The 21221-nt window shown below is 54.6% G+C and overlaps 2 protein-coding genes across 4 annotated transcripts in view; one reads left to right on the top strand and one right to left on the bottom strand.

The window, feature by feature from the left end:
• The window catches only part of PLXND1 (plexin D1), a 52063-nt gene extending 44040 nt beyond the window's left edge, over window positions 1-8023 (top strand). For all 3 annotated transcript variants that reach the window (XM_089919765.1, XM_089919764.1, XM_022562751.2), the window contains 12 exons: window positions 191-389; window positions 1046-1192; window positions 1343-1499; window positions 1937-2040; window positions 2123-2186; window positions 2875-2909; window positions 3142-3246; window positions 3781-3944; window positions 5044-5191; window positions 6272-6412; window positions 6564-6638; window positions 6894-8023. In XM_089919765.1, the coding sequence (XP_089775891.1) occupies window positions 191-389; window positions 1046-1192; window positions 1343-1499; window positions 1937-2040; window positions 2123-2186; window positions 2875-2909; window positions 3142-3246; window positions 3781-3944; window positions 5044-5191; window positions 6272-6412; window positions 6564-6638; window positions 6894-7010 (1456 nt within the window). In that variant the 3' untranslated portion in view covers window positions 7011-8023. The remainder of the gene's footprint in view (window positions 1-190; window positions 390-1045; window positions 1193-1342; window positions 1500-1936; window positions 2041-2122; window positions 2187-2874; window positions 2910-3141; window positions 3247-3780; window positions 3945-5043; window positions 5192-6271; window positions 6413-6563; window positions 6639-6893) is intronic.
• A 2649-nt stretch (window positions 8024-10672) lies between these two features.
• Window positions 10673-21221, bottom strand: part of H1-8 (H1.8 linker histone) — a 28567-nt gene continuing 18018 nt past the window's right edge. Inside the window, exons 2-5 of the mRNA XM_022562803.2 lie at window positions 15378-15637; window positions 13325-13685; window positions 12226-12290; window positions 10673-11906 (exon numbers count right to left, since the gene is read on the bottom strand). Of these exons, the coding sequence (XP_022418511.2) occupies window positions 11655-11906; window positions 12226-12290; window positions 13325-13685; window positions 15378-15637 (938 nt within the window). The 3' untranslated portion in view covers window positions 10673-11654. The remainder of the gene's footprint in view (window positions 11907-12225; window positions 12291-13324; window positions 13686-15377; window positions 15638-21221) is intronic.

Genomic DNA, 21221 nt, shown 5'->3' with positions numbered 1-21221 from the left:
GGATAGGGCTCGTGGGCATGGCGGTTGCTGTGTGTGGTAGGGAAGGTAGCCCTTTCTCCAGCGAGATTTTCGTCACACTCACCCGTCCATCCAGCGACAAGGTAGCAGCAGAACCCACTGCGTGGTCCTCGGAGCCCAGGGCCTTGCGGTGCGGGTGGTGCTGACGCCCCCAGCCCATGCCCACCCACAGGTGCAGCCTGGCCTCCCTGATGACCATTGCGCTCCACGGCAAGCTCGAATACTATACGGGCATCATGAAGGAGCTGCTGGTGGACCTCATCGACGCCTCGGCTGCCAAGAACCCCAAGCTCATGCTGAGGCGCACGGAGTCCGTGGTCGAGAAGATGCTCACCAACTGGATGTCCATCTGCATGTACAGCTGCCTGAGGGTGAGGGGGCCGGGCCGCTGTGCCGCCACCTAGACCGATTTCATTTTATTCTCATGCCAGCTCTGCCGAAGGGATTATCATGTTCTTTGTGCAGATGTGGAATGGGGGGCTCAGAGGGCAGAGGGACAGCCCCATAGGATCCATTATACAGATGGGGAAACTGAGGCTCAGAGAAGGCCTGACTTCCTGCAAGGGCTCAGAGCCAGCCCAGGACGGAACAGAGGCTCTGTCAGTGGCATTGTTTCAGAAGATTGTTTTCTCAGTCCTCATATGCCCCCTGATGTGCCTTTGAGTCCAGCTCTGCCACTTCCCTGCTGGGTGACCCTGAGCAGGTTGCTTGCCCTCTCTGAGTCTCGGCAATGAGAATGACACCCCATACCTGGAAGGGTTGCTGGCAGGATGAAATGAATGTGGCCACCCACATTAGGCGATGTTCGAGCTTGGAGTCCACAGAGACACCTCTGGGTGGGGGATGGGAGTGAGGCAGTGGCACCAGGATCAAAAGGAGGGTATAAGCAGGCAGCCACGGAGGTATTGGCAGAAGGGGGTAGAGAAGGCATTCCAGGTTGGGGCCGGACTCTGGAGTGTGGGCTGGAGGCCAGGGGCTGGGCCAGGCAGTCTGGCCTCAGCCTCTTACCGGCGCGCACCTCCCGCAGGAGACGGTGGGGGAGCCGTTCTTCCTGCTCCTGTGCGCCATCAAGCAGCAGATCAACAAGGGCTCCATCGACGCCATCACAGGCAAGGCCCGCTACACGCTCAACGAGGAGTGGCTGCTGCGGGAGAACATCGAGGCCAAGCCCCGGGTGAGCCGGGCGGGCGGGCAGGGAGGGGTCCCGCACCCCCGGAGAGTCCCGGCTCCACTGCTGCCCGCCCCCCCCCCCCCCACTCCCCGCAGGCTGTCTCCCCTCCAGGGCCCGGTGGTCGCCCACTGACCCTCCCCCTCTCTCCTGCAGAATCTGAACGTGTCCTTCCAGGGCTGCGGTATGGACTCGCTGAGCGTGCGGGCCATGGACACAGACACGCTGACGCAGGTGAAGGAGAAGATCCTGGAAGCCTTCTGCAAGAACGTGCCCTACTCCCAGTGGCCGCGTGCCGAGGACGTCGACCTAGGTGGGCAGGGGCGGCAGGCGTGGGGCTGCCTCAGCAGCGCAGGCCCCTGCCTTGGGCGCACACACTCCTGCTGCTCAGCAGATGTGCGCTAACTGTGGCTCTGGGGACGTGCAGACAGATCAGCTGCCAGGAGCTCTGTGTGGGGTGGGGAGGGGAGACGGGGCCTGCGGTGGGAGGTCGATGCAGGCTGCTGCCAGGGTGGGCGGGAGAGGCCTCCCCAGCAGATCTGAGATCCCAGTGATAGCCCCGAGGATGAGGCCTTTCCAGAGCTCCTGCTCTGCGCCCGGCACCCTCTCCCCTCCCCGTCTCCCAGATGGGCAAGTAGAGGCTCAGAGACAGGTGTGGGTGCCCCCGGTTCTCTCCCCGTGTGGCCCGCTGGGGGCCTGCCTCCCCGCGGCCCCTGCTCCCAGCCCTGATGCCCTTCCCCCTGCCCGCAGAGTGGTTCGCCTCGAGCACGCAGAGCTACATCCTGCGGGACCTGGACGACACCTCGGTGGTCGAGGACGGCCGCAAGAAGCTCAACACGCTGGCCCACTACAAGGTGGGCCCCGGCTCCACCCACCTCCCACCACTCCCAACCTCCCTGACCTCCGACCTCTGACCTCGGCCTCTCTCCCCCTCAGATCCCTGAAGGTGCCTCCCTGGCCATGAGCCTCACAGACAAGAAGGACAACACCCTGGGCCGAGGTAGTGCTGGTGGACGTGGGGAGGGCCCCTTCTGAGCGGCCCCAGTGGGGAAGCTGAGGCTTCGAGGGACGGGGCTGGGCCGGGCTGAGGCTCCCTGCTGGGGGCGGGGCCGGGCCCCCCTGCCTCAGGGCTGCTTGGCAGGGCCTGTGGCCAGGCCTGTCAGTGCTGGATTCCTGCAGGCAGCAGAGAGAGGCCCCAGGAGGGTGGGATGTGATTCCAAGAGGCCATGCGGGCTTTGGCCTGTGTCCCCGCCTCAAACATCCCATCCATACCTTCAGATGCCCCAGGCCTGGGGTCCTAGGCTTCTCTGGGTCTTGGGGTTCCCTCCTGAGGCAAGGAGCAGGCTCTCGGGTCTCTCCCAGTGAGGTCTGGGCTGGGGGGTGAGGGCCGCCATCCTGCCCTACTCGGGGGCCGTGACCGTCTCCCTGCTCCTGCCGTCACCTGGTGGATGTTTCCATCTGTCAACGCCTCTGTCTTTCTCTCTCTACCTCATTCTCTGCGTGTGTCTCTGGATCTCGCTCTCAGCTCTCTTAACTTTGCATTTCTCTCTCTGTGCCTTGTTCTCTCCACATGTCCGTTTCGCTCTGTCCATGGAGCTCAGTTTCTTTCTCCATCTTTGGGTCTCCATTTCTGTTTCTCTCTCTCCCCACTCCTCTCTCGTTTATTGTGTGTGTTTTCCCTCTCGCAGTGAAAGACTTGGACACAGAAAAGTATTTCCATTTGGTGAGTGCCCTGCCTCCGGCCCTGGGCGTGCCTGCCCTTCACTGGGTGTCGACTTGGCTTCCTGCCACCCTGGGCCTCTGGGGGCAGTGCTTGCAGGCCCTGGGAAAGGCTGGAGTGGGGAGCGGGAACGGGACCCAGGGTAGCTTGCGTGCACCACAAAGAGAGCCCAGTGCCCACGGGCGGCCGGGGATGGTGCCTGGCGCCAGCACTGACCACTGCCCCGGCCTCCCAGGTGCTGCCCACGGATGAGCTGGCAGAGCCCAAGAAGTCCCACCGGCAGAGCCACCGCAAGAAGGTGCTACCAGAGATCTACCTGACCCGCCTGCTGTCCACCAAGGTGGGCCCACCCTCATCTCTGTGTCCTCACTCCAGTGGGTCAGCTGTGAGCACACACTTGGAGTGAGGGGGACAGTGCTTCCCCTGTGGGGCCAGCCAGGCTCTGGGGCGAGAGGCCGAGGGCTTTGGGTCCCAGCTGAGGAGGGGTTTGCTCCCAGCATGAAGGGTGCCCGATGACAACTTCTCTATCAGCCCGTGTGACATGGAGGGCAGCAGAGGCCCAGTGATGCCCCCAAGGCCACACGGCTGGGGCAGCAGAGTGGGTGCCTGAGAGCTCACACTCCAGCCCAGCAATCCCCTGCTCTATGTCTCAGTCCTTCCAACACCCTTGTGGGGTAGGTTGCACTAACCCGTTTCACAGACAGGAAGACCGAGGCCCAGAGAGGTTAGATGACCAGCCTGATGCCACGTAGCTTCCCCATTCACCCAGCACTGCTCAGTCCCAGCACCACGGGCTCCCCTGAACTGCCAGAGGTGCCTGCTTACCCCCCTCCGTGTGGTCCTGGGCTGACGACGGCCACCTCCTTCCATGCAGGGCACGCTGCAGAAGTTTCTGGATGACCTGTTCAAGGCCATTCTGAGTATCCGTGAAGACAAGCCCCCACTGGCTGTCAAGTACTTCTTTGACTTCCTGGAAGAGCAAGCAGAGAAGAGGGGGATCTCAGACCCTGACACGCTACACATCTGGAAGACCAACAGGTGGTGGGCCAGTGTGGTGTGGGTGGGAGGCCAGGGGGGAGGGCTGTGTGGCTTCACTCTATCATTGGGGGCAGCAGTGGTGCGGGGGTTCAGAGCCTGGTCTCTCAGCCCACCGGCCTGGGTTCAATCCCTTATGCCATTCCAAGCTGTGTGACCTTGGGTAAGTGACTTAACCTCTCTGTGCTTTAGTTTCTCCTAGCTATAAAACCAGGGCAGTAAAAGTAACCCACTTTAATTGTAAGAATTGACTAAAAGTGAGCACTGTCTAAGTTTTGCCCTTACCATCACTCTCCTCCACACCTCTGCGGTGGGCACCGTCAGCTCCGTTTTACAGATGAGCACACTGAGGCTCGTGGAGATGTTCCTGCCCCCGATCACATCCCTCCTTTGAGGCACGGTTTAGCTTTTCATGGTCACAAACCCCAACAAGAAGTTGTTGAAAACCTTAGCCTAACCCTCAGAAAAACATGCTGCAGACCTAGAAGTTTCTGTGTAGTTGCAGGGGCTGCTCAGAACTCTGGTTGGGGTGGGGTGGGGGGTCTGTATGTCCCAGGCTGCCCAGTCACTGGGGAGGAGGGTGTTACCAACCCTCTGGCCCCCTGAGGCTAAGGATCCAGGCCTCTTCCCTCCCTCAGTCTGCCTGGTGACCCAGCTAATGATGGACTTCCCGCAGCCATGCAGGGGCTGGAGGAGGAGCCATGGGCTGCGAGGCAGGGGCAGGGCGGGGGTTCTAATGGGAACCAGGACTGTCTCGCTGGCTCCAGGCTGCTGCGTGAGAGCGGGCGACTCTGCAGGGGTGGGGCGGGCAGCAAGGGTGAAGTCAGGCCTTGCAGCTCCTGCCGCAGCCCGTGGCCCTCTCCACACAGGAAACCCGGCTCCCAGCCCCTCTGTTGCCCCAGCCGGCCGGGGATGGCCATCAGCCGCATTTGTGGGGGAGCAAACCGAGGTTTCCAGAGGTTCCGTCCTGTGACTAGTCTCCGCTGGCCTCGAGGGGCAAAGCCAGCCTGTCCCAAGCCCCCTCGGCAACCACTGCCTCCGCTGCCCACCCCCGGGGGGGGCGGGGCTCACACCGCTGCCCCTGTCACTCTCTGTCCCACAGCCTTCCTCTCCGGTTCTGGGTGAACATCCTAAAAAACCCACAGTTTGTCTTTGACATCGAGAAGACGGACCACATCGATGCCTGCCTCTCAGTCATCGCACAGGCCTTCATCGACGCCTGTTCCATCTCGGACCTGCAGCTGGGCAAGGTCAGCTGCTCCTGGGCAGGCCACCTGGTGCTGATGGGGACGGAGATATTTCTGGGAGGGGAACCAAAAGAGCTCAGATCTGGGGGACGTGGGAATGAACGCGGTCATCAGAAGCAGGGGGCACTCCCAGAAACCGCCACCCACAGTCAAACTACGTGGCTGCAGACTGGCTGCAGCTGCCTCAGGTGTGCCCCGCACCAGTTCCCAATGCTGAGGCCGTGGAGCCAGGCCAGGAGAAGCCAGAGTGAACGTGGAAAGCCTGTGTGGTCTGGCACACCATCGGAGACCCGTGGGCTCCGGGCAGCAGCCCTGATGCTCAAGAGCCATCCAGTGGGCACTGAGTGAAGGGGTGGGCAGAGGGGGGCACAAGTGACCAAGACCTTTGAATACATGCAGGAGGGAGACCCCTGAGGCATCTGTCTGCAGGGAGAGGACCCAGCTGGCTTTAGCAGGCGCGGAGGAGAGAGAGCGGCATTCCAGGCAGAGGGAAGGGCCTGGGCCGGGCAGGGAGGCTGTGAGCGTTAATGAAATGGTAGAGTTAGACCTGCCCCTGCAGGAGGGCGGGTGCCTGGCCCTGTGTTTAGCCCATGACTTTCAGAGAGAGGCCACGAGAGGCAGAAAATGCCGTCACCTCTCACACACTATCTCGGAAAGCAGGACGCCCATGACAGAGAACTGGGAACATACTTGGCACGTTTTGCTTTCAGGCGTAGGAAACATGTGGTGGGAAATATTCCACTGAGACAGCAGTCAGGCTTCCAGAAATCTTAGCCACCAAGACCCATATCCCTAAGCAAGGATACAAACAAAACAGCCTGCGTGTCAAAGAGCTGGCACAAGCCCATGCACTTTTCCCCCCAGAAGTCGGTCCCCCCTTGAGGTCATCACCCTGACAGTTCCGTAGAAAATAGGGCAGGGGTTCCAAGTACAAGGGCAGAGAGGAGAGGGGTGGGGGTCCCTGGTCCAAAGCCCGCAGGGCGGGGACGTTCAGTGATGGGCTCGTTTGTGTGGCAGGAGAGACGAGGGCTCATCCAGGAGAAAACGAGTCTGCGTCTTAATCCCTCACTCCTCTCTGCCCAGGACTCACCAACCAACAAGCTCCTCTACGCCAAGGAGATTCCCGAGTACCGGAAAATCGTGCAGCGCTACTACAAACAGATCCATGACATGACTCCGCTCAGCGAGCAGGAAATGAACGCGCACCTGGCGGAGGAGTCACGGGTGCGCCGCGGAGACCTTGCCGGGCGGGACAGGGCGGGACTTGACCGGTCAGCGAGGGGCTGTGTTTAAGCAGCGAGTCTTGGCTGGGCCGGGCCTGGTTTTGACCATGGAGTCAACCTCTCTCCGACTCCCGCCTTGTCTTTCCTCACAGAAATACCAGAATGAGTTCAACACCAACGTGGCCATGACAGAGATTTATAAATACGCCAAGAGGTATCGCCCACAGGTGAGTAGCCCCCAGTGCGAGGCCCCCCTCGGAGCTACGATGCCCCCATGCCAGCCCTGCTCACTGCCACCTGCTCAGGGCAACACACCCAGGGTGAGGGTCCCTCTCAGGCATTCATATGCCCAGGACGTTTCCGCTTTGGGGGTGGCCACCAGCAGTGGAAATCCAGGCGGTGTGTTCTCCCCCAGGATGTGCAGTGGGACCCGGGGGTCCTGGGCCCGGGCTTTGGCCCAGCTCCCTCCGCTTCCCCCTCAGATCATGAGCGCCCTGGAGGCAAACCCCACAGCCCGGAGGACGCAGCTGCAGCACAAGTTTGAGCAGGTGGTGGCCCTGATGGAGGACAACATCTACGAGTGCTACAGCGAGGCCTGAGCCTGGGGGCCGGCAGGACGGGCGCCCTCCCTCGACTTCGCTTTGTCCCCAGTGCCTCGGACTCCGGCTGGGAAACGATGCAGCACGAGGGGCCTCTCTGAGCCAGCCAGCGGAGCCCCCAGCCCTGGCCCCTTGGGCACCGACCCCTCCCACCTGCCCCCAGACCCGGCTCTGGGCTGGGGGCTCAAATGCTGCAGCCGTTCCCCGGTAAGGCTCCCACCGTCCACCCAGCACAGCCTGGACGGCACCCCACTTGCTCTGCCCTGCACGGCCCAGTGCTATCGAACCCACCGATGGGCGAAGAGGCCGCCCGGCCCTGAGGTCGCAGCCGGAAACACTACCTCATCCTACCCGGTGGAGGGGAGGCCCCTTGAACCAGCCCTCAGCTGGTTTCCGCTTCAACCACCAAAATGTTGTCCCCATCTCTACTCACCTGCAGAGGACCCTGGCCACACGCCATCCAGCAGTGTCAGGTTTCTGTTCTTGAGCGGCCACTGGCTGAGTGGGCAGCATCCACTGCCCGCGGGAGGCTCTGTGCTGCCCTGGGAGCCGGGCGGGCAGGGGCCGAGGGGACAGGTGCTGGGCGATCCTGGTCTCGAGGTGGGGCAGGGGGCTGAGTTGCACCAAGGCTGTAGCTGGGCTACTTGATCTTGCTGGAAGTGTTTCTAAAGAGAGCACCACTTTTTGTTGTTGTTTTTTTAAAAAAAGCTTTTATATATTAAAAAACTTACCACGCGCCAACTGTGAATAGCTGCCACTGGTGCAGAGGACCCGGGGAGGGGTCCCCAGGGGCTCCCAGCGCAACACTGGAAATGACTGTTCCAGGGGACAGGCAGACCTGGCAGAGACCCCCGCGCCCTGGAACACCGTCCTTTCTGTTCTGCCAGAAGCGGCTGGCTGGGGCTGACCCAGCCAGTGCTGGGACAGGTCGCAGACCTTGGGGCTGGGCTGGAGGGGGAGGCTGGGATGCTCTGGAACCTTCTTTATAATAAAAGCCTGATGGGAAAACCTGCCGTGGGCTCCAGCCTTTATCCTGAGATGGCTGTACTTGTAGCAGAAAGGAGGGGGGGGGGCCTGGCTTAGGACCCTGCCCAGCTCCCCTCGTGAGGGGTGTGCAGATACCAACTCCGCTTCCGAGAAGGTTCGGTGGGGAAACACGGGCATCCACTGACCGCCAGGAATATGTCACAGCTGCTGTGTGCCATCTACCCCTGGGCAGGCCCTGCTCCTAACCTACTTACCTATGTAATAAGCCTTGAGGAACAGAATATCATCCCCATTTTACAGATGTAGAAACTGACTCTCAGCACAGTCGAGGAATTTCCCAGGTCACGGCACAGGGAAGCCAAAAACCAGCTTGCGTGGGCCCCTCATTCCTCTGTTCCATGCTTCCTCCAGGCTGGAGTTTCCACAGCGGCCCCCAAAGTGTGTGGGGCTCCAAGGTGACCACCCTGGAAAGAGAACTGCCGTTTACACACTCGCCCTGAATTTGTCATAAATATATACCATTAACTCCATTATTCAGATGAGGAAACAGAGGCAGTTTCTCCCAGGCTGGTATAACCCTGCACTATTTCTCACCACAGCACATGACTTGGGATCAGCAAATACCACAGAGACCCCCAGTCCACCCAGCTGGCTCTAGGCCTGAGCTGGGGCTGAGGTTCACTGACCCCCAGGAAAGGTCACTAAAGGACCACCTCCAAATCAGAAGCGGCTTAAGTTAGTTTTTTCTTTTTATGAAGGAAAAATAATCCCACACACACACACATTAATCAGGAGTAAGGGCCAGGACAGAAAACTTCGTACAATTTAAACAAAATCCCAAAAATACCAGTTCTAGAATTGAGAACAGAAAAATGAGAAAAGTAAACAAGTTTTAGCTTTAAAAATAGCCTCTTCCTGTAGTGCCTTCTGGGCGGAGATTCTTTATCTTTTCAAATTCTCTATTCTGATCACTGATGCCTTTTTATTAAGCAACAGACTTTCTAGTCTAAGTTATTTACAGAATTTGACAAGAGTTTTTTTGGGGGGTGTGATGCTAGAATGAATACATGTTTTCTGCAGAACTGTCAGGAAGTACGAAAAGCCTGAAGAAAATAAAAGCTACCCTAACCCACCCATGGTTAAAATCTGAGAGCATGCCACTCCAAACTCCAAATCGTGTGCCTGCCTGGGTCGGAGGCTGAGGAGTGATAATCGAGATCAGGATGTACTCACCATTTCACAGCTGCCTTGTCCCCCATGCAACATCTTCCTATACCGTTAACTATGTATGCCACCGCCTGTTTTAATGCCTGATTAACATGCAATTCCTTCTTGAAGCTTAAAAATGCATTTGCACAGGGAGGACAGCTCTAGTTTCCAGGGTCATTTCTCTGCACAGAAGGTGGCCAACCACTGTGAACCACCCCCAGTCCTTGTCTGGGGCCCTGAAGACTTGCCTTGCAGCTACAGGTGTCTCTTAGCTCCGTCCTAGGGTCACAGGAGGTGGCAACTTCAGCGTAACGTCTGTCCTCAAGCAGGGGAGGAGGCCCTCCCAAGTCTCGTGGGTGCTGGGTGCTGTCCGGCCTCTGCCAGGTCAGGGCTACTGGCCTGCTGCCAGCTCGTGGGGGTGGGATGCCGGGTGATGCCCAACCGCCCCCCCTCCCCCGAAGCTGCCCAGGGTGCCTCCCCCAACCAGACCCCCTAAGGGGGAAGTGCCAACCCAGCTCACTGCCGTCTGCTCACTGTGCCCCTCGGGGCTCTGCTGGCAGCCACGTTACAGACGCCCCAGGGAAGCCAGGAAGCCATCGGCAGTGAGACAAAGCCTCACGTGGGATTCGGGGACGCGAGAGCAGGGCTGAGGGAGCAGTGGCAGAAAGGGAACAGTCTGATGCTCCATGCTGGGCTGCCTCAGTTTCCCTTTGTGTCCCATCTTCCCCTTCCCAAGTGCCATCCAGCTTACCTCTGACTCCCTTCAAATCCACCCCTTCCGTCTCTGCGCACTCCCTGGCTCAGCAGTCACCCCTCATCTGGACCATCTCTTGGCAGCCCCCTGAACGAGCTGTTCTCGCCCCAGGAGGTGATCGCCACACAAGCACTTGTGTGGACCCCAAATTGTGGACCCCTTTCTACATCCACTCCCTCAGCATATCCCATCCACCCTGCTTAAACCTCTACCCAGAATCCACTACTTCTAACCCCTCCCTCCATGGCGGCCCACCCCTCAGATGGACCATTGCAGGGGCCGCCTCCTTAGCCCCCTGCTGCTGCCCGTGTTCCCCTGCAGGCACTCCGCTGCTCACTGGCCTCTAATGGCTGTTCATCACAATTAAACAAAACCCAAAATTCCTACCCCGGCTTACAAGGCCCTGCAGGATCTTGCCCTGGTCTACCCTGCAGCCCTTGTTATGGTATCTACTGCTGCGTAACAAACCGCCCCAATACATTTGTGGTGCTTATGTGTCTGCCTGGGGCAGGGCTTGGCAGGGAAGGCTCGTCCCTGTTCTACGTGGTGTCAGGGGGGCCACTCAACTGGGATAGGCGATCCATTTCCAAGATGGTGCACTCCCATGGCTGGCAAATTGGTGCTGGCTGGTCAGGGAGCCCAGCTGGGGCTGACAACTGGGGTGCCTCAATTCTTCTCCACTGGCTGTTTGGGCTTCCACACAGCATGGTGGCTGAGTTCTAAGAGCAACTATTAAAAAGCGAAAAAACAAGAAACAGCCCCCACACAGGAAGTAGAAGCTGCCAGTCTCTTAAGGCCTGAGCCCAGCAACTGTCCTAACGTGAATTCCACTGTAGTCTATTGGTCAAGCAATCAAAGAGCCCAGGTTCAAGGGGCAGGGGCACAGACTCCAGCTCTCCATGGGAAGAGTGTCACATACGTTTTTAAAACACCCCAGACCTCACCTCTGTCTCCATCTGGGCTTTAGCCACACATGCCTGTCAAGAGCATTCCCACCCCACGGCCTTTGCGCTTTCTCTTCCTTCTGAGGATTCCCGAGGGGCCCACAGTCCTACTCAGTGACTAGTCGAATGGTCCGCACCTCCTCTCAGCTCCTCTAACCCCTCCTCTCTGCAGCCACAGGGCTCCTTCTCAACACACACCACGTCAGCCTCTTCCCTGCCTATAACCCAACCTGGCTCCCCACTGCCCCCAAGATGATGTCTGCCCTCCTTAGTCCACCCTTCCACAGCTTCCTGCCCCATCTCCACGGCCCAGGGGCTCATGCCACCCCTCCCCCACCTGTTCTCCTCTCAAAACCACAAATCCGCATCCTCCCAGCTCCACCCCACATTCTGGGCCCTCTGCCTGCAAGGCCCTTCCCCTCATCCATCTGGCAATTCCTACTCATCCTTTAAAACCAAAAGCTGCCCCCTCCAGGGAGCAGTCCCAGATCTCAGGCTGGATTAAACACCTTTCCAGTGCCTCCACAGGTGCCTAGGTGACTTTGGATCCCTGCAGCGGTCTGCATCTCCCCAGGGCAGAAGCTTCTATCTGGGTCCTAGCCCTGGATGGCCAAATCCTTAGACCTCAGCCTCCTTCCACACCAATTTGTGGGGGAAAAAGTCTTTATTGATAAATAGGTTACAGTGAAATAGAGTGATAGTTTTTAGGGGAATAAAAAAGTAGAATCTCAGTCTGTCTCCACCCCGCCTCTAGTTCTCAGCTTCTGCCTTCTTACTGGCCGCTTTGGACGAAGAGGACTTGGTGGGAATGCCAGGCTTTCTCGGGCCTTTAGGGGCCTCTGCCTTCCTGGCCAGTGGTACAGGTTCCATCTTGGACCCACTGCCCTTGGGAGGAACAGGGGCCTTGGCTTTAGGCCCCTCCCCGGCCCCCTGCACAGCAGCCTTTTTAGGGACCTTGCTGCCCATCTTCTTTTTGGCTGGGGAAGCAGCAGCATCCTCGCCCTATAAGAAAGCAAACCAGGAGCAAGGGGACAGAGCTGGGCAGGGCTGGGTGCACAGCTCAGAGCCCACGAACTTAGGGGTGAAATCCCAGCGCTGGGTCACTTTCGACAAGTGACCTCACCTCTCTAAGTCTCAGCCTCTTATCTATAAAATGGGGTGATCCTCAAGGCACTGAAGGGCCGGGGAGGGGAGGAAAGTGCTCTGTACTTTGTAGGAAAATAAGTTGCCCCCTTCCTTGGCTGACCCCTCTGGGGCCGGGTGGGGATGCCCGAGCTCTGGTCGCTGGAGACCCGGAGCAGGAAGTCACCCAGGCACCTACCTTGGTGACCGTGGGTTTGGAACTCTGACTCCCAGGCTTTGTTTTCCTGTGGGCCTTGGTATCTGCTGGAAGAGGGGATGGCATGTGAGAAACACCCCTTTCAGGAGGAGCTGCTGCTGGGCAGGAAGGTTCAGGGGTCCCACAGCCCTCGTCCTGCCCAGGGCCCAGTCCTCACTCTGACACTTGCAGGCTGTATGACCTGGAGCAAGTAGTTTAGCCTCTCTGAGTCTGGGTGCCCTAGTCTGCCAACTGAAGGTAGCAGCCTCTCTCCCACGGACAGTTAGAGGATTAACTGGACAGTGGCTGACCATCCCTCACTCTGTTCACAGCTCCACGCCTGCCCACACCAAAGGCCCCCAACAGGTGTATCTGCCTCTAGCCTTTAACCCATCTTCCACATGGCGGCCAGGATACATTTTTCTTTTCTTTTTTTTTTTTCTTTTTTGCAATACGTGGGCCTCTCACTGTTGCGGCCTCTCCCTTTGCGGAGCACAGGCTCTGGACGCGCAGGCTCAGCGGCCATGGCTCACGGGCCCAGCCGCTCCGCGGCATGTGGCATCTTCCCGGACTGGGGCACAAATCCGTGTCCCCTGCATCGGCAGGCGGACTCCCAACCACTGCGCCACCAGGGAAGCCCCAGGATACATTTTTAAGAACACCTTGGGCCCTAGCTGTCCCCTGTTCAGAGTCTTTCTGTGGCTCCTCATCGTCCTCCAGATAAAGTCCAGCCTCCTGCTGCCCTTCACAACCTTCCCTACCCCCTCCCCCAGTGCACACACACACAACTATTTGTACTTCTTCCACCTTCTTCATGCTTCCAGACCTTTGCACAAGCTGTTCTGCCTGGGACACCTCCTCCAGGAAGCCTCCCCTGATCCTTCTCAGAGATGACCCCTCCTCCTCTCTCTGCACTCTTCTCCCCCATACCCACCCCCACCAGCTACCATGCATTCTCTGTCTCTCTGAGTCAAGCCAAGTGCTCAGGGCACACTGGCTAGAAACCCCTCCTCCCAGAGCTGGCCCCTCCATTCCAACTCATGTCCAGTGGCTGCCAGAAACCCCCTCCCATACCCTCCTCTCACCCCATTCACATCCATACCTCGGCTGCTCCTTCCACCTTTGACCTCTGACTTCCCGCTGGGCCCACTGGCAATGGGAGGGGCCTGTGTGGCCTTGTCTGGCTGTTGGGAGGACTTCTTGGCCTCACCCAGTCTTGCCTCTTGGTCCTTGGTCTGCTGGCCTTTCTTGGGGGCCTTCTTGGCTGCACCTGGTTTGGGGGGAGCTGTCCTCCCCTCTCCTGGCTTCCTGGATCCTTTTTTCACATCGCCTGGGTTGGGTGGGTTCTTCTTTGACTCAGTTGGTTTCTTGGGGTCCTTTCCCTCAGCTTGACCAGGCCTCCTGGGGGCCGTCATGGTGGACGTCTTCCTGGGCTGGATTTTCCTTTTGTCTTTGGGAACTAACTGGAGGAGGAGAGAACGGGGTGGGATTGACAGCAGAGGTTCTGGATGTCTTACGCCCCTATACCCTACATGAGGCTCAGAGAAGACCCCATCCCAAAGGAGGGGGAGAGGAAGGCGGCCAAGGGCTTGCGGAGAGCACGCAAAACCACATCCTAAATGCCGGCTGCCAGTAATGCATTCCACCCATTCATGCACTGTGAGGAACGGTGCTGCCATTAGGAGCTAAGGAACCCGAGTCTCCAAAACTCACCCAAGCTTCTCCTACCCTCCCTGCACACGTGGCGGGCACGCGCCTCCCACCCCCGCACCCGGAAGCCTCAGAGCCAGGCTTCTGGGAGCACGTCATGCACACTGAGCCCTAACAGTATCTCTGAGATGCTAACCTATAATCTCCTTTGACCCCCCAACACCATCCACAGACTGTGGCTCGGACTCCCCACCTCCCCACCTCACACCACTGTGTCCCCAAGTCTCCCTGCCGCTTCGCTTCTGTGTAGCTGGACACGGACATGGAAGTCAGACGGCTGAGAGTTCGTGGCTTCCTGGGGCCTCAACCCCAGCCCAAGGGCGACTTGCCCAAGTCTTCTCCTCCCCCTCTGGCCTCGGTCTCCCCATCTTTACAATGGGGCCAACAGGGAGGGTACAAGTGGCAGGAGGATGCAAGCGTCCCTGGCAAACAGGTGGTCCCTGCCCCTCTAGAGCCCAGCTGATGACGCTGCTCCCAGCATCCCTGGACCCTCACGGCTCCCCATTACCCACCAAGACCAGAATCAACTCCCGCTCTCTGCACACACACATTCCTGACTCCGTGGTACCCAAGACCCCCTTCCCTGCCTCCCAGCTCCTTGGCCCACTTTCCTGACCATCTCCCAGTCACAGGCACTCCCAGTGCCCTCTCTTGCTTCCCTTCACCCCACCCTGTGCCCCTGGCCTTGCCGTGGCTGGTGTCCAAGCTCTGACCCACACACCCGGAGTTCCAGGAGGGGGGATCCCCTGTGCTCAGCCACCCTATTCCCACAGGGATTGGAACGTGGAGGTTGAGAATGTTCCACCGTGTTCCATGGAGCCTGTCAGAGGAACTGCTACTTGCTGGGGCACAGCAGTGACGAGACAGACCCCATGTCTGTGTCCCTGAGATTTCCCTGGTGGCAGCTGGCAGTCATGATGCTGGGGCTTAATTCTGTGGCCAAATTTGCCCTTAGCTCTGGGTGACCCTCCCCTTTGAAAGAGGAGGATGTAGGGGTTCAGGGAGGCGTCAGCCCTGGTCTGGAGACCACGGGTCTGGAGCCAGACAGCACGGGGAACAAACCCCATTTCTGTGACCCCGTAGAGGCCAAGGTTGGGTCTGTGCCGCCCGTGGTAAGGAATTCCAGGAAGGGGTCACGTGCTCCAAGAACCTAGAAGTGAAACAGCTGAGACGGTCTCTGGTCACTCAACACACCCAACAGGGATGGAGGCGGATGCAGCAGGGTGACTGGGGCCGTGTGGGTGCTCAGCTTTCCCGGGGAGACAGGGGGTCTTGGCAAAGACAGAGGAAGAACGAGAAGAGACAGAAGGAGAGAGGGAACAGGGCAGGGGACCAGCACCCAGAGGCTGGGAAGAAAGAGCTGGAATTGGGGTTCAAGCCCTCGGGCAAGTCCACCTGCACCCTGGGGCCTCTCGCCACCCCCCACCCCATTCCCAGCGGCTGACTTTGAAGCTGCCAGTGGCTCCCCGGGCCTTGGAGTTGACGGGCCTGACGAGGAGGCCGCGGTGCATGCCTGTGGCCAAGGCCTGCTTCAGCAGGTACTTGAACCGGAGGACGTTCACCGTCGGGTACTTCTGCAGGATGTAAACCTTGATGGCCGCCACCGAGGTACCCCGGCGCTGCTCCCCCGCCTGCAGCGCCTCCAGCACCATGCGCAGCACTGGAGGGTGGCGGCGGGGCTCTCGGACGCCGCTCCGGATCAGGCCTACGGACAGACAGCAGGACATCACCCGGGGCCCAAACCTCCCTCAGACCCCGCTGAGGACAAACATGCCTAGTGAAGCACCCACGAGGCGCTGGCCAGGCCTCACTGTGGGTGAGCAAGCGGCCGGGGGATCAAGTACACACCCCTCACCCCCACCCCAGGTCAGGGCCACTGCCCCCTGGCCTGGGAGCAGAGGGGGGGGGCACTGCTTGGCCACCCGGGGTCTCCCGGTGCCCGCCGTGGGGCTGGGCACGCAGCAGCCCTCCACGAAGGCTCAATAAAAGCATTAAAGGGTCCTTAAACAAACCTACACCAGGTCAGTTGTCGAGCTCTAACTACCAGTTTACAGGAAATGCAAGGGCCACGGGCATGAAATCAGTAAAACCCAGACTGTGAGGAGCTCTTCAGAACACATGGCCTGGTTTCTCCTACAAACAAGCAAGGAGGAAAAGAAAACGTGGGAAGGTCCCCAGAGAGGAAAGATCCTAAGAATCCCTTTAACCAAATGCAACATGGCGGCCTTGCTCAGACTCAGAATAGGATTTGAACAATCCAACTGGAAAAAAAAAAAAGGCAACTAGACAAATGTGAACACTGGAATATTTCATGATATTAAGGATGATACTGTTTCCAGTGTGCTGATGGTACTGCAATTATTTTAAGAGGTTCTTATCTTTTAAAGATAAATACTGAACTGGGACTTCCTCGGTGGCACAGTGGATAAGACTCCGTGCTCCCAGTATAGGAGGCCTGGGTTCGATCCTTGGTCAGGAAACTAGATTCCATATACATGCCACAACTAAGAGTTTGCATACCACAACTAAGGAGCCCATGTGCTGCAACTAAGGAGCTGGTGGGCTGCAACAAAGGAGCCTGCCTGCCACAACTAAGACCTGGTGCAGCTAAATAAATAAATAAATAAAAGATAAATACAGAACTGTTTACAGATGAAATGATAAGTCTGGCATTTACTTCGAAATAATGCAGTAGGTGAAACAAGGGTACCTACAAGCTGTTAGCTGTTGAAGTCGGGTGATGGCTGCCTGGGGTAGGGGCGCAGGTCACTGTATCATTCAGTCTAATTTTGTGTCCGTTTAAAAGTTTTCATCGGGGCTTCCCTGGTGGTGCAGTGGTTGAGAGTCCACCTGCCAATGCAGGGAACACGGGTTCGTGCCCCAGTCCAGGAAGATCCCACATGCTGCGGAGCGGCTGGGCCCGTGAGCCATGACCGCTGAGCCTGTGCGTCGGAGCCTGTGCTCCGCAACGGGAGAGGTCACAACAGTGAGAGGCCCGCGTACCGCAAAAAAAAAAGTTTTCATCATGGGACTTCCCTGGTGGCGCAGTTGTTGAGAATCCACCTGCCAATGCAGGGGACGCGTGTTCTATCCCTGGTCCGGGAAGATCCCACATGCCGCGGAACAACCAAACCCATGTGCCACAACTACTGAGCCTGTGCTCTAGAGCCCGTGAGCCACAACTACTGAGCCTGCATGCCACAACTACTGAAGCCCACACACCTCGAGCCCATGCTCCACAACAAAAGAAGCCACTGCAATGAAAAGCCCATGCACCACAACAAAGAGTAGCCCCCACGCACCACAACTAGAGAAAGCCCGTGTGCAGCAATGAAGACCCAACACAGCCAAAAATAAAATATAAATAAATCAATTTATTAAAAAAAAAAGTTTTCATCATAAAAAGTAACAAAAGAATTTCACTCCTATGCCCAAGAGAAAAGAAAATATACATCCACACAAAAATGTGTACACAGATGTTCATAGCAGCATTATTTATAATAGCCCAAAAGCAGAAACAACCCCAAAGTCCATAAACTAACAAATGGATAAATAAAACGTGTTATAGACGTAAAATACAATGTCATCCAGGCAACAGGAGGAATGAAGTACTTCCTTGAAAACATTATGCAGAGTGAAAGCAGCCAGTCACAAAAAGTCACATATTGTATGAGTTAGTTTATATGAAATATCCAGAATGGGCAAATCAGAGCCAGAAAGTAGATTAGTGGTTGCCAGGGGCTGGGAGGTGGGCAGGGATGGGGAGTGACAGCTAATGGGTACAGGTTTTCTTTAGAGGGGATGGAAATATTCTAAAATTGACTGTGGAGATGGGTACACAACTGTGAATAGACTAAAAGCCATTGTACACTTTAAATGGGTGAATTGTATGGTATGTGAATTGTTGAGATATCTCGATAAGCTGTTTTTTTTTTTCCTCAGTACACGGGCCTCTCACTGTTGTGACCTCTCCCGTTGTGGAGCGCAGACTCCGGACGCGCAGGCTCAGCGGCCATGGCTCACGGGCCTAGCCGCTCCGCGGCATGTGGAATCTTCCCAGACCAGGGCACGAACCTGTGTCCCCTGCATCGGCAAGCGGACTCTGAACCACTGCACCACCAGGGAAGCCGGATAAGCTGTTATTTTTAAAAAGTTGCAAAGGAGAGTAGGATCCAGGGGTGAGGAGGGAGACAGTGTGAGAAGTTGTCAGTCACCGTAAAGCACGTAAAAGTGGTTTAATTATGAAATCTGATTTAAACATTGTGATTAGAAATGTTGATTTCCAACCAATTTGCAAAAACTAAAGACAAAAAAAGGAATCAAGCGGCTAAAATATATATATATATATATATTTTTTTTTTTTTTTTTTTTGTGCGGTACACGAGCCTCTCACTGTTGTGGCCTCTCCCGTTGTGGAGCACAGGCTCCGGATGCGTAGGCTCAGCTGCCATGGCTCACGGGCCTAGCCACTCCGTGGCATGTGGGATCTTCCCGGACCGGGGCACAAACCCGTGTCCCCTCCATCGGCAGACAGACTCTCAACCACTGCGCCACCAGGGAAGCCCATAAAAAATATATTTTTTAAAAAACCACATTTTAAAGTGGAAAAAATAAAACAACCTTGTACATATACAGACTGCTATATCAAAGCCACATGGGAACTACAAACCAAAAAACTACGATACACACACAAAAAAGAAAAAGCAACCCAAACACAACACTAAAGATAGTCATCAAACCACAAGAGAAGAGAACAAAAGAAGGCAAGAAAGAAGAGCAACAAAAACAAATCCAAAACAATTAAGAAAATGGAAATAGGAACACACGTATTGATAACTACCTTAAATGTAAATGCTCCAACCAAAAGACATAGACTGGCTGAATGGATACAAAAAAAGACCCATCTATATGCTGTCTACAAGAGACCACTTCAGACCTAGGGACACATACAGACTGAAAGTGAGGGGATGGAAAAAGATATTCCATGCAAATGGAAAACAAAGAAAGCTGGAGTAGCAATACTCATATCAGACAAAATCAACTTTAAAATAAAGACTGTTACAAGAGACAAGGAAGGACACTACATAATGATCAAGGGGTCAATCCAAGATATAAAAATTATAAATATGTATGCACCCAACGTACAAGCACCTCAATATATAAAGCAAATACTAACAGCCATAAAGGGAGAAATTGACAATAACACAATAATAGTGGGGGACTTTAACCCCCCACTGACACCAATGGACAGATCATCCAGACAGAAAATCAATAAGGAAACACAGGCCTTAAATGACACTTTACACTAGATGGACTTAATTGATATTTATAGAACATTCCATCCAAAAGGAGCAGAATACACATTCTTCTCAGGTGCACATGGAACATTCTCCAGGACTGACCACATGCTGGGCCACAAAGCCAGCCTCAGTAAATTTAAGAAAACTGAAATCATATCAAGCATCTTTTCTGACCACAACGCTATGAGATTAGAAATAAAAAATATAGGAAAAAAGAAACTGGAAAAAACACAGACTCAGGGAGACTAAACAATATGTTACTAAACAACCAATGGATCACTGAAGAAATCAAAGAGGAAATTAAGAGAGACAAATGAAAATAAAAACACGACGATCCAAAACCTATGGAATACAGCAAAAGCAGTTCTATGAGGGAAGTTTATAGCAATACAATCTTACCTCAGGAAACAAGAAACATCTCAAATAAACAACCTAACCTTACACCTAAAGCAACTAGAGAAAGAAGAACGAACAAAACCCAAAGTTAGCAGAAGGAAAGAAATCAAAGATCAGAGCAGAAATAAATGAAACAGAGATGAAGAAAACAATAGAAAAGATCAATGAAACTAAAACCTGGTTCTTTAAAAAGATAAACGAAACTGGTAAAACTTTACTAGACTCATCAGGAAAAAAAGGGACAGGCTTCCCCTTTCAATAAAATTAGAAATGAAAAAGGAGACTACTACAAGCAACTATACACCAATAAAAGGAACAACCTGGAAGAAATGGACAAATTCTTAGAAAGGTACAACCTTCCAAGACTGAACCAGGAAGAGGTAGAAAATATAAACAGACCAATCACGAGTACTAAAATTGAAACTGTGATTTAAACACTTCCAACAAACAAAAGTCCAGGACCAGATGGCTTCACAGGCAAATTCTATCAAACATTTAGAGGAGAGCTAACACCCATCCTTCTTAAACTCTTCCAAAAAAAATTGCAGAGGAAGGAACACTCCCATTCTACAAGGCCATCATCACCCTGATACCAAAACCAGACAAAGATACCACAAAAAAAGAAAATTACAGGCCAATATCACTGATGAACATTGACGCAAAAATCCTCAACAAAATACTGCAAACCAAATCCAACAACATGTTAGAAAGATCATGCAGCATGATCAAGTGGGATTTATCCCAGGGATGCAAGCATTCTTCTATACCTGCAAATCAACCACTATGATATACCACATCAATAGACTGAAGAATAAAAACTATATGATCATCTCAATAGATGCAGAAAAAGCTTCTGACAAAATTCAACACCCATTTATGATAAAAACTCTTCAGAAAGTGGGCACAGAGGGAACCTACCTCAACATAATAAAGGCCATATATGACAAACCCACAGGAAACATCTCAATGGTGAAAAAATGAAAGCATTTCCTCTAAGATCAGGAACAAGACAAGGAAGTCCACCCTCACCACTATTATTCAACATAATTTTGGAAGTCCTAGCTACAGTAATCAGAGAAGAAAAAGAAATAAAAGCAATACAAATTAGAAAAGAAGAAGTAAAGCTGTCACTGTTTGCAGATGACATGATACTATACATAGAGAATCTTAAAGATGCCACCAGAAAACTACTAGAGCTCATCAATGAATTTGGTAAAGTTGCAGGATACAAAATTAATGTACAGAAATCTCTTGCATTCCTATACACTAACAATGAAAGATTAAAAAGAGAAATTAAGGAAACAATTCCATTTACCATTGTAACAAAAAGAATAAAATACCTAGGAATAAACTTACCTAAGGAGGCAAAAGACCTGTACTGAGAAAAGAAAGAAATCAAAGATGACACAAACAGATGTTCTTAGATTGGAAGAATCAACATTGTGAAAATGACTATATTACCCAAAGAAATCTACAGATTCAATGCAATCCCTACCAAATTACCAATGGCATTTTTCACAGAATTAGAACAAAAATTTTTACAATTTGTATGGAAACACAAAAGACTGCAAATAGCCAAAGTTATCTTGAGAA

This window comes from Delphinapterus leucas, chromosome 10 (assembly GCF_059928025.1).
Source record: "Delphinapterus leucas isolate spDelLeu-1000000601 "Yukka" chromosome 10, BTC_Dleu_Yukka2, whole genome shotgun sequence".
Taxonomy (NCBI): domain Eukaryota; kingdom Metazoa; phylum Chordata; class Mammalia; order Artiodactyla; family Monodontidae; genus Delphinapterus; species Delphinapterus leucas.
Note: the sequence above shows the minus strand (reverse complement) of the source record. Positions and strands in the feature narration are given on the sequence as shown.